The sequence below is a fragment of the Hylobates moloch genome, unplaced genomic scaffold (genome assembly GCF_009828535.3).
Source record: "Hylobates moloch isolate HMO894 unplaced genomic scaffold, HMol_V3 SCAFFOLD_6, whole genome shotgun sequence".
Taxonomy (NCBI): domain Eukaryota; kingdom Metazoa; phylum Chordata; class Mammalia; order Primates; family Hylobatidae; genus Hylobates; species Hylobates moloch.
Window position 1 is genome coordinate 65,965,111 of NW_026652281.1, and position 21,342 is coordinate 65,986,452.

The window sequence follows — 21,342 nt, forward strand, 5'->3', positions numbered from 1 at the left end:
AGTCTGAGATCAAGCTGCAAGGCGGCAGCGAGGCTGGGGGAGGGGCGCCCGCCATTGCCCAGGCTTGCTTTGGTAAACAAAGCAGCCAGGAAGCTCGAACTGGGTGGAGCCCACCACAGCTCAAGGAGGCCTGCCTGCCTCTATAGGCTCCACCTCTGGGGGCAAGGCACAGACAAACAAAAACTCAGCAAGAACCTCCACAGACTTAAAGGTCCCTGTCTGACTGACAGCTTTGAAGAGAGTAGTGGTTCTCCCAGCACGCAGCTGGAGATCTGAGAACGGACAGACTGCCTCCTAAAGTGGGTCCCTCACCCCTGAGCAGCCTAACTGGGAGGCATCCCCCCAGTAGGGACAGACTGACACCTCATTCAACCGGGTACTCCTCTGAGACAAAACTTTCAGACGAACTATCAGACAGCTGAATTTGTGGTCTCACGAAAATCCGCTGTTCTGCAGCCACCGCTGCTGACACCCAGCCAAACAGGGTCTGGAGTAGACCTCTAGTAAACTCCAACAGACCTGCAGCTGAGGGTCCTGTCTGGTAGAAGGAAAACTAACAAACAGAAAGGACATCCACACCAAAAACCCATCTGTACATCACCATCATCAAAGACCAAAAGTAGATAAAACCACAAAGATGGGGAAAAAACAGAACAAAAAAACTGGAAACTCTAAAAAACAGAGCACCTCTCCTCCTTCAAAGGAACGCAGTTCCTCACCAGCAACGGAACAAAGCTGGATGGAGGATGACTTTGATGAGTTGAGAGAAGAAGGCTTCAGACGATCAAACTACTCTGAGCTACGAGAGGAAATTCAAAACAATAGCAAAGAAGTTAAAAACTTTGAAAAAATATTAGAAGAATGGATAACTAGAATAACCAATGGAGAGAAGGGCTTAAAGGAGCTGATGGAGCTGAAAGCCAAGTTTCGAGAACTACGCGAAGATTGCAGAAGCCTCAGCAGCAGATGCGATCAACTGGAAGAAAGGGTATCGCTGATGGAAGATGAAATGAATGAAATGAAGAGAGAAGGGAAGTTTAGAGAAAAAAGAATAAAAAGAAATGAACAAAGCCTCCGAGAAATTTGGGACTATGTGAAAAGACCAAACCTACGTCTGACTGGTGTACCTGAAAATGATGGGGAGAATGGAACCAAGTTGGAAAACACTCTGCAAGATATTATCCAGGAGAACTTCCCCAATCTAGCAAGGCAGGCCAGCATTCAGATTCAGGAAATACAGAGAACGCCACAAAGATACTCCTCGAGAAGGGCAACTCCAAGACACATAACTGTCAGATTCACCAAAGTTGAAATGAAGGAAAAAATGTTAAGGGCAGCCAGAGAGAAAGGTCGGGTTACCCACAAAGGGAAGCCCATCAGACTAACAGCTGATCTCTCGGCAGAAACTCTACAAGCCAGAAGAGAGTGGGGGCCGATATTCAACATTCTTAAAGAAAAGAATTTTCAACCCAGAATTTGCTATCCCGCCAAACTAAGCTTCATAAGTGAAGGAGAAATAAAATACTTTACAGACAAGCAAACGCTGAGTGATTTTGTCACCACCAGGCCTGCCCTAAAAGAGCTCCTGAAGGAAGCACTAAACATGGAAAGGAACAACCGGTACCAGCCACTGCAAAAACATGCCAAATTGTAAAGACCATCGAGGCTAGGAAGAAACAATAGCAACTAACGAGCAAAATAACCAACTAACATCATAATGACAGGATCAGATTCACACATAACAATATTAACGTTAAATGTAAATGGGCTAAATGCTCCAATCAAAAGACACAGACTGGCAAACTGGATAAGGAGTCAGGACCCATCAGTGTGCTGTATTCAGGAAACCCATCTCACGTGCAGAGACACACATAGACTCCAAATAAAGGGATGGAGGAAGATCTATCAAGCAACTGGAAAACACAAAAAGGCAGGGGTTGCAATCCTAGTCTCTGATAAAATAGACTTTAAACCAACAAAGATCAAAAGAGACAAAGAAGGCCATTACATAATGGTAAAGGGATCAATTCAACAAGAAGAGCTAACTATCCTAAATATATATGCACCCAACACAGGAGCACCCAGATTCATAAAGCAAGTCCTCAGTGACCTACAAAGGGACTTAAACTCCCACACAATAATAATGGGAGATTTTAACACCCCACTGTCAGCATTAGACAGATCAACGAGACAGAAAGTTAACAAGGATATCCAGGAATTGAACTCAGCTCTACATAAAGTGGACCTAATAGACATCTACAGAACTCTCCACCCCAAGTCAACAGAATATACATTTTTTTCAGCACCACACCACACCTATTCCAAAATTGACCACATAGTTGGAAGTAAAGCTCTCCTCAGCAAATGTAAAAGAACAGAAATTATAACAAACTGTCTCTCAGACCACAGTGCAATCAAACTAGAACTCAGGATTAAGAAATTCACTCAAAACCGCTCAACTACATGGAAACTGAACAACCTGCTCCTGAATGACTATTGGGTACATAATGAAATGAAGGCAGAAATAAAGATGTTCTTTGAAACCAACGAGAACAAAGATACAACATACCAGAATCTCTGGGACACATTCAAAGCAGTGTGTAGAGGGAAATTTATAGCACTAAATGCCCACAAGAGAAAGCAGGAAAGATCCAAAATTGACACCCTAACATCACAATTAAAAGAACTAGAAAAGCAAGAGCAAACACATTCAAAAGCTAGCAGAAGGCTAGAAATAACTAAAATCAGAGCAGAACTGAAGGAAATAGAGACACAAAAAACCCTTCAAAAAATTAATGAATCCAGGAGCTGGTTTTTTGAAAAGATCAACAAAATTGATGGACCGCTAGCAAGACTAATAAAGAAGAAAAGAGAGAAGAATCAAATAGATGCAATAAAAAACGAAAAAGGGGATATCACCACCGATCCCACAGAAATACAATCTACCATCAGAGAATACTACAAACACCTCTATGCAAATAAACTAGAAAATCTAGAAGAAATGGATAAATTCCTTGACAAATACACCCTCCCAAGACTAAACCAGGAAGAAGTTGAATCTCTGAATAGACCAATAACAGCTTCTGAAATTGTGGCAATAATCAATAGCTTACCAACCAAAAAGAGTCCAGGACCTGATGGATTCACAGCTGAATTCTACCAGAGGTACAAGGAGGAACTGGTACCATTCCTTCTGAAACTATTCCAATCGATAGAAAAAGAGGGAATCCTCCCTAACACATTTTATGAAGCCAGCATCATCCTGATACCAAAGCCAGGCAGAGACACAACCAAAAAAGAGAATTTTAGACCAATATCCTTGATGAACATTGATGCAAAAATCCTCAATAAAATACTGGCAAACCGAATCCAGCAGCACATCAAAAAGCTTATCCACCATGATCAAGTGGGCTTCATCCCTGGGATGCAAGGCTGGTTCAACATACGCAAATCAATAAATGTAATCCAGCATATAAACAGAACCAAAGACAAAAACCACATGATTATCTCAATAGATGCAGAAAAGGCCTTTGACAAAATTCAACATCTCTTCATGCTAAAAACTCTCAATAAATTAGGTATTGATGGGACGTATCTCAAGACAATAAGAGCTATCTATGACAAACCCACAGCCAATATCATACTGAATGGGCAAAAACTGGAAGCATTCCCTCTGAAAACTGGCACAAGACAGGGATGCCCTCTCTCACCGCTCCTATTCAACATAGTGCTGGAAGTTCTGGCCAGAGCAATCAGGCAGGAGAAGGAAATAAAGGGTATTCAATTAGGAAAAGAGGAAGTCAAATTGTCCCTGTTTGCAGATGACATGATTGTATATCTAGAAAACCCCATTGTCTCAGCCCAAAATCTCCTTAAGCTGATTAGCAACTTCAGCAAAGTCTCAGGATACAAAATTAATGTACAAAAATCACAAGCATTCTTGTACACCAATCACAGACAAACAGAGAGCCAAATCGTGAGTGAACTCCCATTCACAATTGCTTCAAAGAGAATAAAATACCTAGGAATCCAACTTACAAGGGATGTGAAGGACCTCTTCAAGGAGAACTACAAACCACTGCTCAATGAAATAAAAGAGGATACAAACAAATGGAAGAACATTCCATGCTCATGGGTTGGAAGAATCAATATCGTGAAAATGGCCATACTGCCCAAGGTAATTTATAGATTCAATGCCATCCCCATCAAGCTACCAATGACTTTCTTCACAGAATTGGAAAAAACTACTTTAAAGTTCATATGGAACCAAAAAAGAGCCCGCATCGCCAAGTCAATCCTAAGCCAAAAGAACAAAGCTGGAGGCATCACGCTACCTGACTTTAAACTATACTACAAGGCTACAGTAACCAAAACAGCATGGTACTGGTACCACAACAGAGACATAGATCAATGGAACAGAACAGAGCCCTCAGAAATGACGCCGCATAGCTACAACTATCTGATCTTTGACAAACCTGACAAAAACAAGAAATGGGGAAAGGATTCCCTATTTAATAAATGGTGCTGGGAAAACTGGCTAGCCATATGTAGAAAGCTGAAACTGGATCCCTTCCTTACACCTTATACAAAAATTAATTCAAGATGGATTAAAGACTTATATGTTAGACCTAAAACCATTAAAATCCTACAAGAAAACCTAGGCAATACCATTCAGGACATAGGCGTGGGCAAGGACTTCATGTCTAAAACACCAAAAGCAATGGCAACAAAAGCCAAAATCGACAAATGGGATCTCATTAAACTAAAGAGCTTCTGCACAGCAAAAGAAACTATCATCAGAGTGAACAGGCAACCTACAGAATGGGAGAAAATGTTTGCAACCTACTCATCTGACAAAGGGCTAATATCCAGAATCTACAATGAACTCAAACAAATTTACAAGAAAAAAACAAACAACCCCATCAAAAAGTGGGCAGAGGACATGAACAGACACTTCTCAAAAGAAGACATTTATGCAGCCAAAAAACACATGAAGAAATGCTCATCATCACTGGCCATCAGAGAAATGCAAATCAAAACCACAGTGAGATACCATCTCACACCAGTTAGAATGGCCATCATTAAAAAATCAGGAAACAACAGGTGCTGGAGAGGATGTGGAGAAATAGGAACACTTTTACACTGTTGGTGGGACTGTAAACTAGTTCAACCATTGTGGAAGTCAGTGTGGCGATTCCTCAGGGATCTCGAACTAGAAATACCATTTGACCCAGCCATCCCATTACTGGGTATATACCCAAAGGACTATAAATCATGCTGCTATAAAGACACATGCACACGTATGTTTATTGCAGCACTATTCACAATAGCAAAGAGTTGGAACCAACCCAAATGTCCAACAACGATAGACTGGATTAAGAAAATGTGGCACATATACACCATGGAATACTATGCAGCCATAAAAAATGATGAGTTCGTGTCCTTTGTAGGGACATGGATGAAACTGGAAAACATCATTCTCAGTAAACTATCGCAAGGACAAAAAACCAAACACCGCATGTTCTCACTCATAGGTGGGAATTGAACAATGAGAACTCATGGACACAGGAAGGGGAACATCACACTCCGGGGACTGTTGTGGGGTGGGGGGAGGGGGGAGGGACAGCATTAGGAGATACACCTAATGCTAAATGACGAGTTAACGGGTGCAGGAAATCAACATGGCACATGGATACATATGTAACAAACCTGCACATTGTGCACATGTACCCTAAAACCCTAAAGTATAATAAAATAAAATAAATTAAAAAAAAAAAAAAAAGAAAAATGTTGAAAAAAATTATATTTTATGAGGCTAAATTCCTAGAATTGCACTAGATTATTCATAGTATGTGCACATCTTTAAACTTTGTGAAGTTAAAACATCAACCAGAAAGTGTCAGTTCCCTCACACTGTCAACACCACTTCTTAGTGCTTTTCAAATCTCTGCCAACTTGTTAGGCAAAAACTAGTAATTCATTTTTTTAATCATCATTTCTATGTTAATTTTTAAAACTTTTTTTAAGTTAATATATAATGAATTGAAAAGCTTCCTAATATGCTTGGCTTCAAATTTGATGTTGGTTATTGGAACCATGAAGCAGTAATCAAAATTCAAGCACCCATCTGGGGGCACTTAGCTTATTACCAAGCACAATACTCTCAAGAATAACTTGCAAACCAAATTATAAATAGGTGAAAGTTACTTGCAGGCCAGCATCATATACAGGCAAGGGGGCTGATGTCTGATTGTCAAATGGGCTTGATTTAACATGTTCTGAGAAACAGTTCTTCCTGCACAAAAAAAAAAAGTCATCTCTTTCATTTTCCCAGGATGCTCAGAATTCAAACACTAGTGATTTCTTCTTTTGTGTTGAAATAATTAGGTCCTCACCAATCCTCTTTCAAAATTCAAGTATTTTATTTCAATATGAGTGCCATATAATTGTGGTGCTTCCATAGGATGGAATGCAATGGAGTCATTAAAGAGAACTATGGAAATCTGCATTTACTGACATGGAAAGATGTCCATGATATACTCGTTCACTGCACAAAAAAAAAAAAGTATGTATGTGTGTGTATATGACAGAAATATGTGAAAGGATACTAACTAAAATATTACCAATGGTAAACTACTGAAGGACATATGAGACATTTTTAAATCCTTTTTATGTATTTCTCTATTATTTATTTTTACAATGGGTATATACAATTTTTTTCACAAGAAATACAATAAGACTATTTGCATTTCAATAGAAAGAAAAATGAAAATATCTCAGAAAACCACTAAGTCATTAGTACCATAATAAAATTTGGTTCAGCAAGATTTTCAAGTCAAGATTAAAGTCCCCTAAGGAATAAGACCCAGATCCAGCATATTTTCAAGGGAAAAGGGGCTAAAGGCAGAGCAGGTAAAGAGGTCTCCAATCAAGTATTAAGCAGCCTGGGGCTAGGGCTATATTATCTTCAGGGAATTTTCCTAGGAAAAAAAAATCAATAGACAACAGAAGGCATCTGTGGTATTCAGGTCCAAGAGAAACCAAAAGTATGACGGCTCACTACAATCTGGAGTCAGACTGGATCTTATATAACTTTACCACAATTCTTGCTTTCAGTATTACAAAGGAAAATACCTCCTTCTCCCCCTACAACAGGCCCAGGATCCAATTGCCATTGGATCTCTCTCCAATGGGAAGAAGTTTAAAGTTTTTAAAATATTTACTTAACAGAATTAAAGTATTTTATTTCAATATGAGTGCCATATAATTGTGGTGCTTCCATAGGATGGAATGCGATGGAGTCATTAAAGTATCAATTTTTATTTTTTATTTTATTTTATTTTTTTTGAGATGGAGTCTCGCTCTGTCGCCCAGGCTGGAGTGCAGTGGCGCAATCTCTGCTTACTGCAAGCTCCGCCTCCCAGGTTCACGCCATTCTCCTGCCTCAGCCTCTCCGAGTAGCTGGGACTACAGGCGCCCGTCACCACGCCCGGCTAATTTTTTGTATTTTTAGTAGAGACGGGGTTTCACCGTGGTCTCGATCTCCTGACCTCGTGATCCGCCCGCCTCGGCCTCCCAAAGTGCTGGGATTACAAGCGTGAGCCACCGCGCCCGGCCCAAGTATAAATTTTTAAATGTATACTTTACGGAGACTGAAAAGAACATGACGCATTAAACTACTCACCTCCATGGGAAGACATGTCTGTCCATGGGTAGATGCTCCTGGATGTGACATCACAGACCCATTCTTAATTTGAAAGTGTATTTTGCACATGTAGCCATCAGAACAGTCCTGTGTTTCATCACCAAAAAATATATAAGAAAATGCCAATTATTTTAAGAATTCATCATTTTAAGAACCACTTCCCATAAGTTCCAAACTGATCAGTGAAAAACTAAATGTAGTAAATGAGATGAGACTATATGGATAAAGAGACTAGTCCAACACCCTGCACATAGTAAGTACTCAATAAATGCAAGTTTTATTCTCCTACCTTTCTTATTTATTAATGATGTTTCCCCCCTCCTAGATTAAACCTTTCCCTTTTTTCCTGACTAGTCCATAGCACCAAGATCACAGAACAAAACTTAAGCTTATAGAAATAGCTTGTCACATAATTAATATTGATTTTCATGGCATACACATAGAGAACAATTTTAGGACTTGAAATAGATCTCAAAGCTGCAAGAAAGCTTCCATTTCAATTTCTTTCTCAAGGCAAGATCTCTATGAAAATGTCCCAGAAAGGTAATTATGCATCTCAGCAACTGCCTGAGCACCTCCAGGAACTGGCCCTTGTTACTCCCTTATACAGTGGCCATTTCCATTTTAGTGCATTGTACATTAAGAAAGTTTTGTCCTGTATTTCACATCCTTTAACTTACTTAGTTCTGCCCTCTGAAGTCTAATCCCTTTTCCACACAGCTGTTCTTTCAAGCGCTGAAGAAATGACCACCATTTTCAAATACTCCTTACAAGATATGGTTTCTGAGCCCTTTACCAGTATTTGTCTCCTGTTTCTTGTACTTGCTCTTAAATACACTAATGAATGATGTTCATCTAATTGTGGCCAGTTCCATTTTTTTAAGGTAACACTTGTTTGAAATCAATAAAGTCATGTGTAAGAATATAATACCTCCCCAAGCACAAACATACATGCCAATAAATATTAATTCCCCACCAAATTGTCACACCAACATTTACATTTTAATAGAATTAAAATGATAATAAGGACTAAGGGGTTAATCTTCCTATAAGAAGAGGGAAATTTGGATGCAGTGACACAAACAGGGAAGAAAGCCATGTGAAGATGAAGACTGGAGCGGTGCATCTAGGAGCCAAAGAAAAGCTAGAAGCAGTAAGGAATGGTCCTTCCCTAGAGCCTCTGGTGGGAGCAGGACCCTGCCAACATCTTGATTTCAGATTCCTAACCTCCAGAACTGTGAGAGAATAAATTTCTGTTACTTTAAGTCACCCAGTTTGTGGTACCTTGTTATAACATTCCTAGGAAACTAATACAGTAACTCTATTTTTTAAGACACTTGGCAGCACCTTAAGAATGCCTCCCAGTAAGTTGTGCTGACAAACAGCCAGCCCTCACTCAGGGGGCTGCACTGGTTTGTTGTTGATTGGTTAGATCCAACTCATTCTGATTGGTTGATGCCTCTGTCACAGGTTGTTAAATATTTTTAATATCATTCCTGCCTGGAAAGTAGGCCATCAGATATCCAATACTGTCATTTTTAATTATTTCATTAAGGATATCCATTTTGTAGATGGAATTACTGTTTTAAATTCCAGCTCTACACTATCTGACCACAGAGCAGATCCTGTAATGGTCTTCTACCATTGAAACCTTTGTATTTCGAAAAATGTAAATTTAACATTGGCTTAAATTGAGACAGACATATGTAGTGACTGTTGTCATTGGCGTTGTTTCACATCAAACATCCATTCTTCCTTCTTTTGGAGCAGTAGTCATTGCTCCTCTAAGGAACCATTTCCTGATTGAGAAGGGAATGGTTCCTTAGAGGAGCACTGGCTACTGTTACACTAATCATAGCTCCAGGGATAGACACAGATCTCCGATCTTGCCAATCAGTACTGCTGGCCCCAGAGACTCTGGAGGACAAATGATCTACAATCACAGCCAATGGGATGAAATTCAGGATTTGGTTTGGGGGGGTTGAGAAAGGTGGCTGTTCTCTTTTCCACTAGGTTTGAGCCAGACAGACCACACACACACACACACACACACACACACACACACCTGGCAGCCATCATGTAATTAAACAAAGTTGGCTCTGCAACTCAGAGGAAGGCAAGACCATGAGATACACAGAAACCACATTCTGACTACATTATTTACACCAACCATACCTGAAACTAGTTCTAGCTCAGATTTTTCAATTACACGGCCCCAAAAAGTCCCTTCTTTGCTTCACCCAATGGGTTGGGTTTTCTGTCACTTGCAACCAAAATAATTTTGCTATTAAGTAACATAAATTTGTGTTTATTAGTTTAAAAATAGAAGATTTCTATTGTATTGTCAATTTCATTGTGGTAGATAATCAATAGTTGATTATATAAAAGATTTACCATATACAGTCATGCATCACTTAATGGCAGGAATACCTTCTGAGAAACACGTCACTGGGCTATTCTGTCATTGTACAAACATCATAGACTGTGCTTACACAAACCCAAATGGTATGGCCTCCTACATACGTAGGCTATATGACATAGTTGCTTGCTCCTAGGCTGCAAACCTGTACAGCATGTTACTGTATTAATTGCAGGCAATTGTAACAAAATGGTAAGTATTTGTGTATCTAAGCATATCTAAACAAAGAAAATGTACAGCAAAAATACAGTATTATAATCTTCTGGGAACATTGTACATGTGGTCTGTTCTTGACCGAAATGTCATTATGCAGCACGACTATACAGTAAAACTATAACAGCATGTGTTTGTGAGAAAAATTACTCAAAGTCTGCAATTTCAAAATGATCTAGCCATAGAGATAAAAACCAAAACTCTCAGGATATTCAGAGAACACAGAGCTGCACTGTGTGTACTAAATATAGCTCATTAAATGAGGGTAACTGCTCTATTTTGTATTTTTCTATACCTGAGCCCTGGTCACATAACCTCCTCTTAAGGGAACATAAAATTTAGTAAAATTCTAATTCAATGCAAAATACATCTCCTTTGACATTAAAAGAGGTGAGTCAAAAATTCTTGTGCACCTATGTTATAAAATCTAAATAAATTATCCAGTCTCTTTCCCAATTAGTTAAGATAAAGAGATATGTCACTTTCAATAATACTTATAATCTGAGGAATTTACTTACATTTTAGGTAATTTCTAATACCATTTTTTATTATCACTAGGGAGGTACACTGGGTTTTTGGCTCTATATTTGGTAGTGGTGATTTTTTTTCAGTATCAATCTTTTCAGTCAAGATTAGCCTTGAAAAATTAAATATAGAGTTTTCTGGATTTTGATTTCCCTTTAAACACTTCCACAGAACTAAGTCTTCCTTCTACTTTGTTTTAATTTAAGGCAGAAAAATATGTTTTGTTCTTCACTGTTGAAGGATGCTTTTTTAGAGACAAGCAAACTCAAAAGCACGAGAACCACCACTCTCATCAGCCCTGCAGTCCATCTAGCCCAGTAAACGATGTTAAATCAAATTCCCCCTTGGCAATGAAGTTTTCCTGACCATTCCAATTAACACTCCTCTCTAGCTTCCCTGCATTCTTTTTGTACTTATCATAGCTTACACTTGAATATTTAACTCTTCTTTAATTTTTTAACATTTGTTAGTTTTATTTCTCCCACTAGATCATAAGCTCAGGGCCTAGGCCTCCATCCTCTAAGGGATGACAATGTCTTTATAGGATCCAGATGCCATCCCACATAAAAACCTGATCCAGATAGAGTCTGAAAACATCCTGGACAAGCATGAGAGGATTTAAAAACAAAGAGAACCTTCAAGTTTATCCAATTCAAGCCTCTCATTTTAGAGATAAGAGGGTGAAGTACTAAAGCACTTCTAAGAAACTTGTCTTACACTAATTAGTTGGAGGCAGAGCAGGAAGTGGAAAGCAGATCTCTTGACCTGAGTATTCTTTGTAGTACACTAAGCAAATTCTGCAAGAGAGCAGGACCATGGCTTATTGACTCTCGTGGACTGGTGTGGGCCAGTGCTTTGCACTTCAAGTAACAAACTCAAGCCACTCAAGTGTGGTCTGGGGACCAGGCACAGCATAAGCTGCGAGCTTATTAAGACAGACATGCAGAATCTCAAGCCCCACCCCAGACCTCCTGATTCTGCATGTAAAACATAATCCCCAGGTGATTTGTATGCACATTTTGGAAGCACTGAGGCATGTACTGCAATCTCTGACTCAAAGAGACAGCAACTCAAAGAGACTGCATTAACAATGGTTCTCAATCCGAGCTGCACGTTAGAACCAACTGCGGAGTTTTCAAAATGTTGCTAGTGTCTCACCTCAGACCAATTAAGTCAGAATCTACCTAGCAGATTCCAGCACAGCAGCCAGAGTTGAGAACCACTGCACTCAATTCCTTGGAGCCCCTCTTTTGAACTCGATGAACGGAGTCAATCAGGTAATCTGCAGCTACCTCAGGAGAGAAGTCCACAAACAACTCAAGATCTTCATGAACACCATAGCTCACCTGGAGTTCTCCAAATGCTAAAATCACCTCTGTTAATGCTCTCTTCTTGGAGCTTTGACCATGCTGAGACTGCCTTTGAAGCAGTCTTTACTACTGCCCCAAAAACTAATTTCTGGCAACTTGGTCAGTCTTGACCTGGCCCTCTGAAACTGCCAGTAGTCTTGTAACTTAAAATTGCTCCAAGTCCAACTACACTTCAGCTATTAGGTCTCCTTGCTGTCCATTCACCACAAAGCATGATGCTTCACTCTGTCACTATAGAAGAATAATTAATAAGAAATGTCCAGCTGTTATAACCCAAACAACATTCATTATAAAGAGAATACTTCCTCACAGCCCAAACTCTTCCAGTTATCTAAATAGAATGCCCTTCGCCTAAGACCAAAATAAGAAATATTTAAATGAGAAAAAAACCCTAAATGTGCTAGATGAAAATATAGGAGAACACATATTTTTTAATATGATAAAAACCCAGAAGTCATAAAAGACTGGTAAATTCTACATCACGCAAACAAATTCTTAACAACATAAAGTCAAAAGACATATCAAAATGTGAAAAAGCATTTGTAGCTCATATCACAGAAAAGAACTAATTTTTTCAATATAAAATAGCTTTAATTTCCTCAAAATATAAATAGTTCCACCAAATCAACAGGAAGGGGTTCAACAGCCCAATAGGAAAATGAGCAAAGGATATATAGATAGTTTACTAAAGAGGAAATACATGTAGATAAAAATATGTTCAATGTTAGCCATAAGAAAAATGCAAATTAAAAACTGTGATAACATTTTTTACCTATCAGATTGGCAAAGATCAAAAAGTATGAAAGGGAATGTATAGACAAAGACATGGATAAAACAAGCAGGCACTCTCATACATTGCTGGGGCAGGGGAGTTTAAATTAGCATAAGATCCCTGAAGAGCAGGTTGGCAAAAACTATCAAAATTTAAAATGCACACACCTTGGATCCAGAAATGTTACTTCCAAGAATTTACCTTATGGATATAGTCACATATGTAGTAAATAAAATTCATACGAATGATTATTAATGTATTATTTTAGTAGTATAAGGTTGGAAACAACCTAAATTTCCATCAGTGAGGATTGGCTAAATTATTTTATATCCAAATAATGGGATAGTATGTACCCACAAAAAATAATGAATGAGTTCCGTAAATATTGAGTAATGACCAAGACTGACCATTATTTTTTAAAGTGCAGAACAGTATGAATATATGTATGCTACCACATGTTTAAATGTAAGTGTACAGGCTACGTGAATATATGTATGCTACCATATGTTTAAATGTAAGTGTACAGGCTACGTGTACACTGAGTATATCTGGAAAGACACCCAAGACCATGGTATCAGTGGCAACCTCTAAAGGTTTGAGTAAGGAAAGTAGAAGGGTTAGAAAGGAGACTTAACTTTTTAATGTAAAACCTCTTTTGTGCCTATGAATACATGGCACTTCATTTTAAACAAATAATTAATTGCCCTTTGCACATATGCCTCCAGGCCACCACATTGCCAGAGTAGATTCCAATCTTCAGCTTTTAAGGAGAAAACATCCTATAGGTCTTATAGAATCCAAGAGAGACAAGCAAGTTTTCTAGTGTAGTGCCGATTGCATTTTGGATGGAGATCTAAGGATTTCTTGATACAACACGTTTCGGTCTGTTTTAGTACAAGCTGTCATAGGGCTATGCCACCCAGCAAGCTATGTTATCCCTGCTGGAATCCAGCTAACAAAATAATTATAGGGCTGCTGTTGCTGAGTTTAATAAGATCTTCTCTAGACACATCTAAAAGAAAATGGGTGGTTATCTAAGGGTCTCAGCTCTACTTCAGAATAAGGCATTTTATATACGACTTCAACTCAAGTTAACTGCCCAGAATGATCAACTGCAGGAAGGGCTTGACAAGTCCATAAAGAAGGAAGACAACTGAAGTTTCTAGGTCAATGCCAGCACTGATCAAACAAGGCCTTCAAGGTCAGTGGAGCCCTGAGGAATAGGTCAAACCTAGGCCACAGATCTCAAGTGACTGTTCTTTGCTGCTGTAGAAGATCAAACCAATACTATCAGTAGCTGCTCAAAACTGATTAACCTTGGGGTAAAAAGAAGAAAGTAGAAACTACTGCTAAGCAGCAAAGTTTATACTAGGTAGGTCGGACATTAAACCAATATCCATCCATTTTTTTAAAGTTAAAGGTAAGTAATGGGCCGGGCGCGGTGGCTCACGCTTGTAATCCCAGCACTTTGGGAGGCCGAGGCAGGCGGATCACGAGATCAGGAGATCGAGACCACGGTGAAACCCCGTCTCTACTAAAAATACAAAAAAATTAGCCGGGCGTGGTGGCGGGCGCCTGTAGTCCCAGCTACTCGGAGAGGCTGAGGCAGGAGAATGGCGTGAACCCGGGAGGCGGAGCTTGCAGTGAGCCGAGATTGCGCCACTGCACTCCAGCCTGGGCGACAGAGCGAGACTCCGTCTCAAAAAAAAAAAAAAGGTAAGTAATGTAGGCAACGAACTGTTATGGATGTAGAAGATCCTCCAGAACACAATGCTGAATGTGTTAATACGACTCCTCCCCACACCCCAAATATCCACCCAATCCCAGTAACACTGACTTCAATTTCTCATAGTGTTACACCTTCCAGATGCATGAGAGGATCCTGGCCAGGGTGAACTCTGATGCCTCTGGTTATGTTATATACAAAGGTAAGTTTGTACAAAGAGTGACCAACTCTAGTCAAAGTGATTCATCAGTAACTGCTAGCCTCTGGCTCATTTAGACAAAAACTCAAGAATGAAAGAAAATAAGGAGATAATACATTTCATCTTTGACAAAGAAATTTGCACGTCTTTAATTTTCCCTTGGTCCTGTAGTATTTTGGGATTTATTAAACATGACACCTCATTAATTAAATAGTCCACCCATACCTCAGAACTTCCTGGGGGAAAGGGCTGGAGATACATCTCAGATACTAAATTCCGCTTAAGGAAGCTGAGCCTGTCCTTTTGGGAAAGAATTAAGCCTTCCAGATGCATTCAGCCCAATAGAGGCTAGGACCCCCTTGATTCACCATCTCCGTGGTATAATCCACAATTATTGCTTTCATTTGTGTGACCTAATTTGTGAATCCCTACTGAACACATTTGTTCTCTAGCTGGGAATTAAACCACAGAAAAACACTGTGACACTTGATCCTTGATTGGTGGTTTTCTGCCTGTGCACAGTTTAAAAGAGCTTTTTTAATGTGGTCATGGTATGAAACTAAAAGAGAGTTCGTCGAATTGTTTTTTTAAGAGATAGGGTCTTACTCTCTCACCCAGGCTACAGAGCAGTGGCATGATCACAGCTCATTGCAGCTTCTAATTCCTGAGCCCAGGCCATCCTCCTGCCTCAGTCTCTTAAGTAGCTAGGACTATACTGCCACATCTGGCTGATTTTTTTTTTTTTTTTTTTTTTGTAGAGATGGGGTCTTGCTATGTTGCCTAGGCTGGTCTCAAACTCCTGGCCTCAAACAATCCTCCTGCCTCAACTTCCCAAAGTGTTGGGATTACAGGTGTAAGCCACCACACCCAGCCAAGAATTTGTAGGATTTTGACTTGAAATAGTCTCTATCAATCAGCAGTATGACAGAGGACTATACCACCTTCAAAGGATTATAGCATCTATTATAGTACAGAGAATTATACCCCTATTATACGACTTACTTCTGCAATGAATCCTGTTTATGTAAACAGACTTATTATATACTTTTGTTAGGTTTAAATTTCGAATCAACCTATAAACAAAGTACAGAGGACTAAATTATAGTTACTGAATAGAATCTAAATATTATAAATCTTGATGATGTAAAAATAATAATATAATCAAAAATCAGAAAGAAGAATAGGAAGGAATGTGGGAGGTAGAAGTAATACACTAAATTCTTCATCTATTATAGCAGGAATCAATAGTTATTGTCCAAAGATGAGAAATCAGGAAGGAGAAATATATTACTTAAAGTTACAGGGGTAACCATGAGAATAACTAAGGGATCATCAATAGGGGTTCCATTAAACAAATTAAAATCATCCATACAATGGAATACTACATAGCTATTATAAATAATAAGGTAATTCTGTATATGCTTACAAAGAAAGATGCCAATGATATGTTAGGTGGAAAAGTAAGTTATAGAACAACGATGCCATTTATATAAACACATATATAAATGTGTATAAATATATTTATATGTGCATAGAAAACAAACTACAGAATTGGGTCAGAGGAGAAGGAGGGAAAGATTTTCATCTTTATATATCTATGTATTATTAAACATTTTTAAATGAAATCATGTGTTATTTTTTCTTGTAGAAATAAAATAAAGACCCAATCCATGCAAGAAAAAGTAACAGTGCACTAGGGAGACTGAGATCTAAATCAGGAGTAAGAAAACTTCATTAAAACTTTCCTTTCACTCTGTGATAAATATGATTCTAAGAACCATGAAGTGTTAAACTAATTTTTGTTTTTATTCTCTTACCTTTTTGAACTCACTCTCTAGTTACTAACCCAAAATGGGGCCAATGCTTCTTTCTTAGGTTACTACCTAATTACAGCACACCTTCACTCTGTTTTTCAAGTAAACATTTTTTGATGCCACTTAGGGCTTTCAATTTTCAATGCCATTCAATAATGCCACAACTGTGCTCACTTGTATAAGAAGTCAGTTTTCTTACAATATTCCTACTCCCTTTTCCTGGAAGCTCTCGAACCTACCAAGTCCCCCTTCTTTTCGCCTCCAGCGCCTTCCTGACTTCCTATGAGTAGTATAACACTGCTTCCCCATCCCTGTAATGCAGGTCAGAGCACAGCAAAGACAGAGGCCCCAAGGAATAAGTGGCAGAAAAAATCAGCCACTTGTCAGGCTAGAAAAGAAGGTTACAGGCGGGATTTTGGTGACCTGATGTGGGGAGAAGCACACATGCGTATGTGTTTACATATTCTTCCACAGCCTGTTTATCAAACACAAGTTTTTAAAGAATGATTACGGTTTAAATGATGCTAAGTCTCTTCCTCTTCCTAGAGCCAAAGCATCAAAAGTAAGTTTAAACACACTAGTTCCGTTTTCCTTATTAATTACTTTTAACAGATATCTCCACAATGTTAGGTTTCACTATTAAGCATTTTCTTTTCCCTCTTTCATTTTTTAATAATAGTTTGTTGTCAGGTTTTCCAACTTGCCCATTTTGAGTTTTCAATTTTCATTTCATAGACGTGAGACCTTCATATGTGCCCTCATACTTTTTATTAAACAATTTGGTTTTGGCTCTGAGAATGCTCCTGCTTATTTGTGCCAGGGGAATGGCCAACGGATATTATAACTGATCGGAGGGGACATGGGGGGCCTGCTAACGAAAGCTATTTTTTTCTCTCTTTGTTCCTGCTTCCAATTTAAGTTTGGAGACATTTTGCCATATTATGTTTGTTTGCTCACTGAATTGTTCTTAAAGGCTTAGTTTTGCTTTTCCAATACTGTAGATAAAATTAAAAAAAAAAAAAGGATAGATGACCTAAATGTTGGCCTTCTTCATCTTGATTTCTGGATTTAAAGTTACTCCCAATCTTACTCCTTTCATAAATTGTTGTTTTTTGAACCATTGGCTATTTTATGAAAATTACTCAAGAGAATTAAGAGATTGAAGTAATTTTATACTTTATTAAATGGAAAGAAATTTGAGAGTACTGATGGTAGAAAAATTATCAGGGTAGCAAGTTGTCACTTTGATTTCAAAACACTATCCTTGCAAAGCAGTACAAATAATTTATTAACTTGCCCAGTTTTTAGTGAAATGAAGGATGCCTGAACTTAAGCAGTTTAACTCCTCAGAAAAGGATCCTGCTACAGGGTCAAGAGAACAGGGGAAGTGACAAAGGCCTCCCTGGGATGGGCTGTACAAAGTACCACAAACTGGTGGCTTAAAACAACAAACGTTTGCTTTCTCACAGCTCTGGAGGCTAGAAATTGGAAATCAAGGAGTTGGCAGAGCCGTGCTGTCTCTTTAGGCTGTTGCCTCCTCCTAGATTCTGGTTGTTGCCAACTTGGAAACAGATTACTCCAGTCTCTGCTTCTGTCTTTACACAGCCTTCTCCCCTGTATGTCTGGGCCAAATTTCCCTCTTCTTATAAAGATACCAGTCGTATTGGATTTAGGACTCACCCTAATCCAGCATGACTTCATCTTAATTTGACTACATCTGCAAAGACCCCCATTTCCAAATAAGGTTGCATTCACAGGTTCTAGGTGGACATGAATTTGGGGAGACATTATTCAACTCAATACAGTTGGAGAAGCAGGAAGAGGTAGGAGAAACACAGCCCCACAGCTGTCTCATCTAACCTGAAGACAGCTCACACAAGAGAACAGCTGAGGTAGGACAGTTGATGGCCAGTGCTTTAGAAGCTGTTCCAACCTGGGGACAATAGGCCAGATTCTCAGCGCTACTGCTGGAAGCCAAAAGGGCTTTACCCAAGAATGAGGCAGAGGGTACTAACAGCTTTGAGAGAAGGCTGCACGGTAGTACAATCACTGCTTTTTATCCATGGAGCCTGGATATGGTGAGATTGAAAACTTTACTGAGGTCATTCTGCTTGCCAAAAAGAACATTCAATATTCACTTCTTGGATCAGTACCAGACACGCGGCAAACTCACATAGTTAGCAGAGAAGAAGGACAAGAAGGGAAGACAAGGAAGGAGAGAGGGAGGATAGAATCCACTCAGCCTTTTTTATTAATGTAACAGAAGTTTCTTGACATATTTCCCAGAAAGAGTCACAATCTCTGCCCTCCTAGTCATTTCCATTCCAGGCCTGTGAAGGTTTAAAGCTCTTATACAGAATTCCCTCCTTCTCTGCGTCATCTATCAGAACTCCTGCTTCCCATAGCTTGGCATTAATGTCTCAGAAAAAGGAGGAAAGCTGTTGCCTCTGCAACAAGACAGAAGCATACAACACAACAGCAGAAGGAGGAGAAGCACATCACCTCACTCCACCCCCAGGCATCAAACCTTAGGGAATCTTCCTCAAATATTTCCTCTCCTTCAGTTCCATGAGTTGATTATGTTCTCCCACTGCTGTGTTCCTAATTTTAAGGTTGAAAACTGGCGACCTTAAACTTATGATCATATATCTAATAATGTCTTAACCTAAAATTACATTTGTTGATTTTACACATCACATAAATGGGGTATCCTTCAAATACTTCTGTATTAAGTGTTTCTTTGGCCAACTAACCATAATAGAATAACAAAATAGACATACCCTCCCACATTAAACAACTAGAAAACCAAACATAAAATATAAAATTGGAGTTTTCAAACACTGAACACAGGCAGTGCAGAACAGTGATCTCTGAGAGAAGAGAAATAAACAAGGTGAGCCTGATAAGTATCCCCGCTACAGACAGTTTCTGGGCCACACTACAGGGATAGGATATCCAAACAGAGCCCCAAGTATTACTAACTTGGGGAGACAGAGTTCAGAATTTGGAGAAACAGACTGACAAGAATCTGTGCAGCAGAGTACAAGGGAGGCACTGAAAGAAATAATTCTCAAGATCCTCAGAGGAGCCTTTCATGAGTCTTTCACTAAGTAGTAATCTGCACATGGACGTGAAGAAACTACTGATACCTAGCAAGAAACAGTAAAAAGAAGTAAGCAGCACAATCCTCAGAATGCACATAGGGCTAGGAATAGTTCATATTCCCACCAGTGAGAATAGAAAACCATCCTAACATGCACAGCAATGAGTAGCATCCTCAGAAAGTAAATGCCTTAGTTGTGGTCCAAATCAGACCTAGTCTAAAGGCTGTTCAGGACTTGCTGTTGCAAATCAACCCTTGAAAGAATCAAGCCAATTCCAAGGATCTTAACTGCATTCCAGAAAAAGTCTGAAAATATCTTAAAAAAAAAAAAAAAAAAAAATCCAGCACTCAACAATGTCTGGCTTTCAATTAAAAAATTACCAAGCATGAGAAGAAATAGGTAAATATGACTGAAACAGGAAGGAAAAATCAGTCAATAGAATTGGACCTATAAATATGCAGGTGATAGAATTAGAGACCATGATATAGTTTGGATTTGTGTCTCCATCCAAATCTCATGTTGAATTAGAGGAGGGGCCTGGTGGGAGGTAAATGGATCACACGGTTGGATTTTCACCTTGCTGTTCTCATAATAGTGAGTTCTCATAATAGTGAGTTCTCATAAGATGTGATGGTTTAAAAGTGTGTGGCACTTCCCCCTTTGCTCGCTCTCTCTCCTGCTGTCATTGTCAAGATGTGCCAGCTACCCTTTCACCTTCCCCCATGACTGTAAGTTTCCTCAGGCCTTCCAGTCATGCTTCCTGGTAAGCCTGCAAACTGTGAGTCAATTAAGCCTCTTTTCTTTATAAATTACCCAGTCTCGGGTAGTTCTTTATAGCAGTGTGAGAACAGACTAATACAGAAAATTGGTACCAGGAGAGTGGGGCACTGCTATACAGATATCTGAAAACGGGGAAGCAACTTTGGAACTGAATAACAAGCAGAAGTTGGAACAGTTTGGAGGGCTCAGAAGAAGACGGGAAGATGTGGGAAAGTTTGGAACTTCCTAGAGACTTGTTGAATGGTTTTTGAATAAAATGGTGATGGTGATACGGACAATGAAGTCCAGGCTGAGGTGTTCTCAGCTGGAGATGAGGAACTTACTGAGAACCAGAGTAAAGATCACTCTTGCTATGCTTTAGCAAAGAGACTGGCAGCATTTTGCCCGTGCCCTAGAGATTATTTAGGGTATCTGGCAAGAGAAATTCCTAAGCAGAAAAGTATTCAAGAGGTAACTTGGCTGTTTCTAAAATTGTATGCTCATATGCATGAAGGAAGAGATGGTCTGAACTTATATTTAAAAGGGAAGCAGAACATAAAAGTTTGGAAAATTTGCAGCCCAACCATTGCAGTAGAAAAGAAAAACCCATTTTCCACGGAAGAATTCAAGCCAGCTGCAGAAATTTGCATAAGTAATGAGAAGCTGAATGTTAATAACCAAGACAATGGGGAAAAATGTCTCCAGGGTATTTTAGAGATCTTCAGGGCAGCCCGTC

At 39.2% G+C, this 21,342-nt stretch overlaps 1 protein-coding gene across 11 annotated transcripts in view; it reads right to left on the bottom strand.

Moving 5' to 3' along the window:
* Positions 1-21,342, bottom strand: part of ATG10 (autophagy related 10) — a 424,208-nt gene that overhangs the window by 211,064 nt on the left and 191,802 nt on the right. For 10 of the 11 annotated variants that reach the window (XR_009214122.1, XR_009214121.1, XM_058440748.1 and 7 more), the window contains one exon: positions 7,685-7,792. The exons of the other annotated variant lie outside the window; for it this stretch is intronic. Coding sequence is in view for 8 of the 10 variants with exons in the window: in XM_058440748.1 (XP_058296731.1) it covers positions 7,685-7,792 (108 nt within the window). In the remaining 2 variants the exon portion in view is untranslated. The remainder of the gene's footprint in view (positions 1-7,684; positions 7,793-21,342) is intronic. 11 annotated transcript variants of the gene reach the window in all.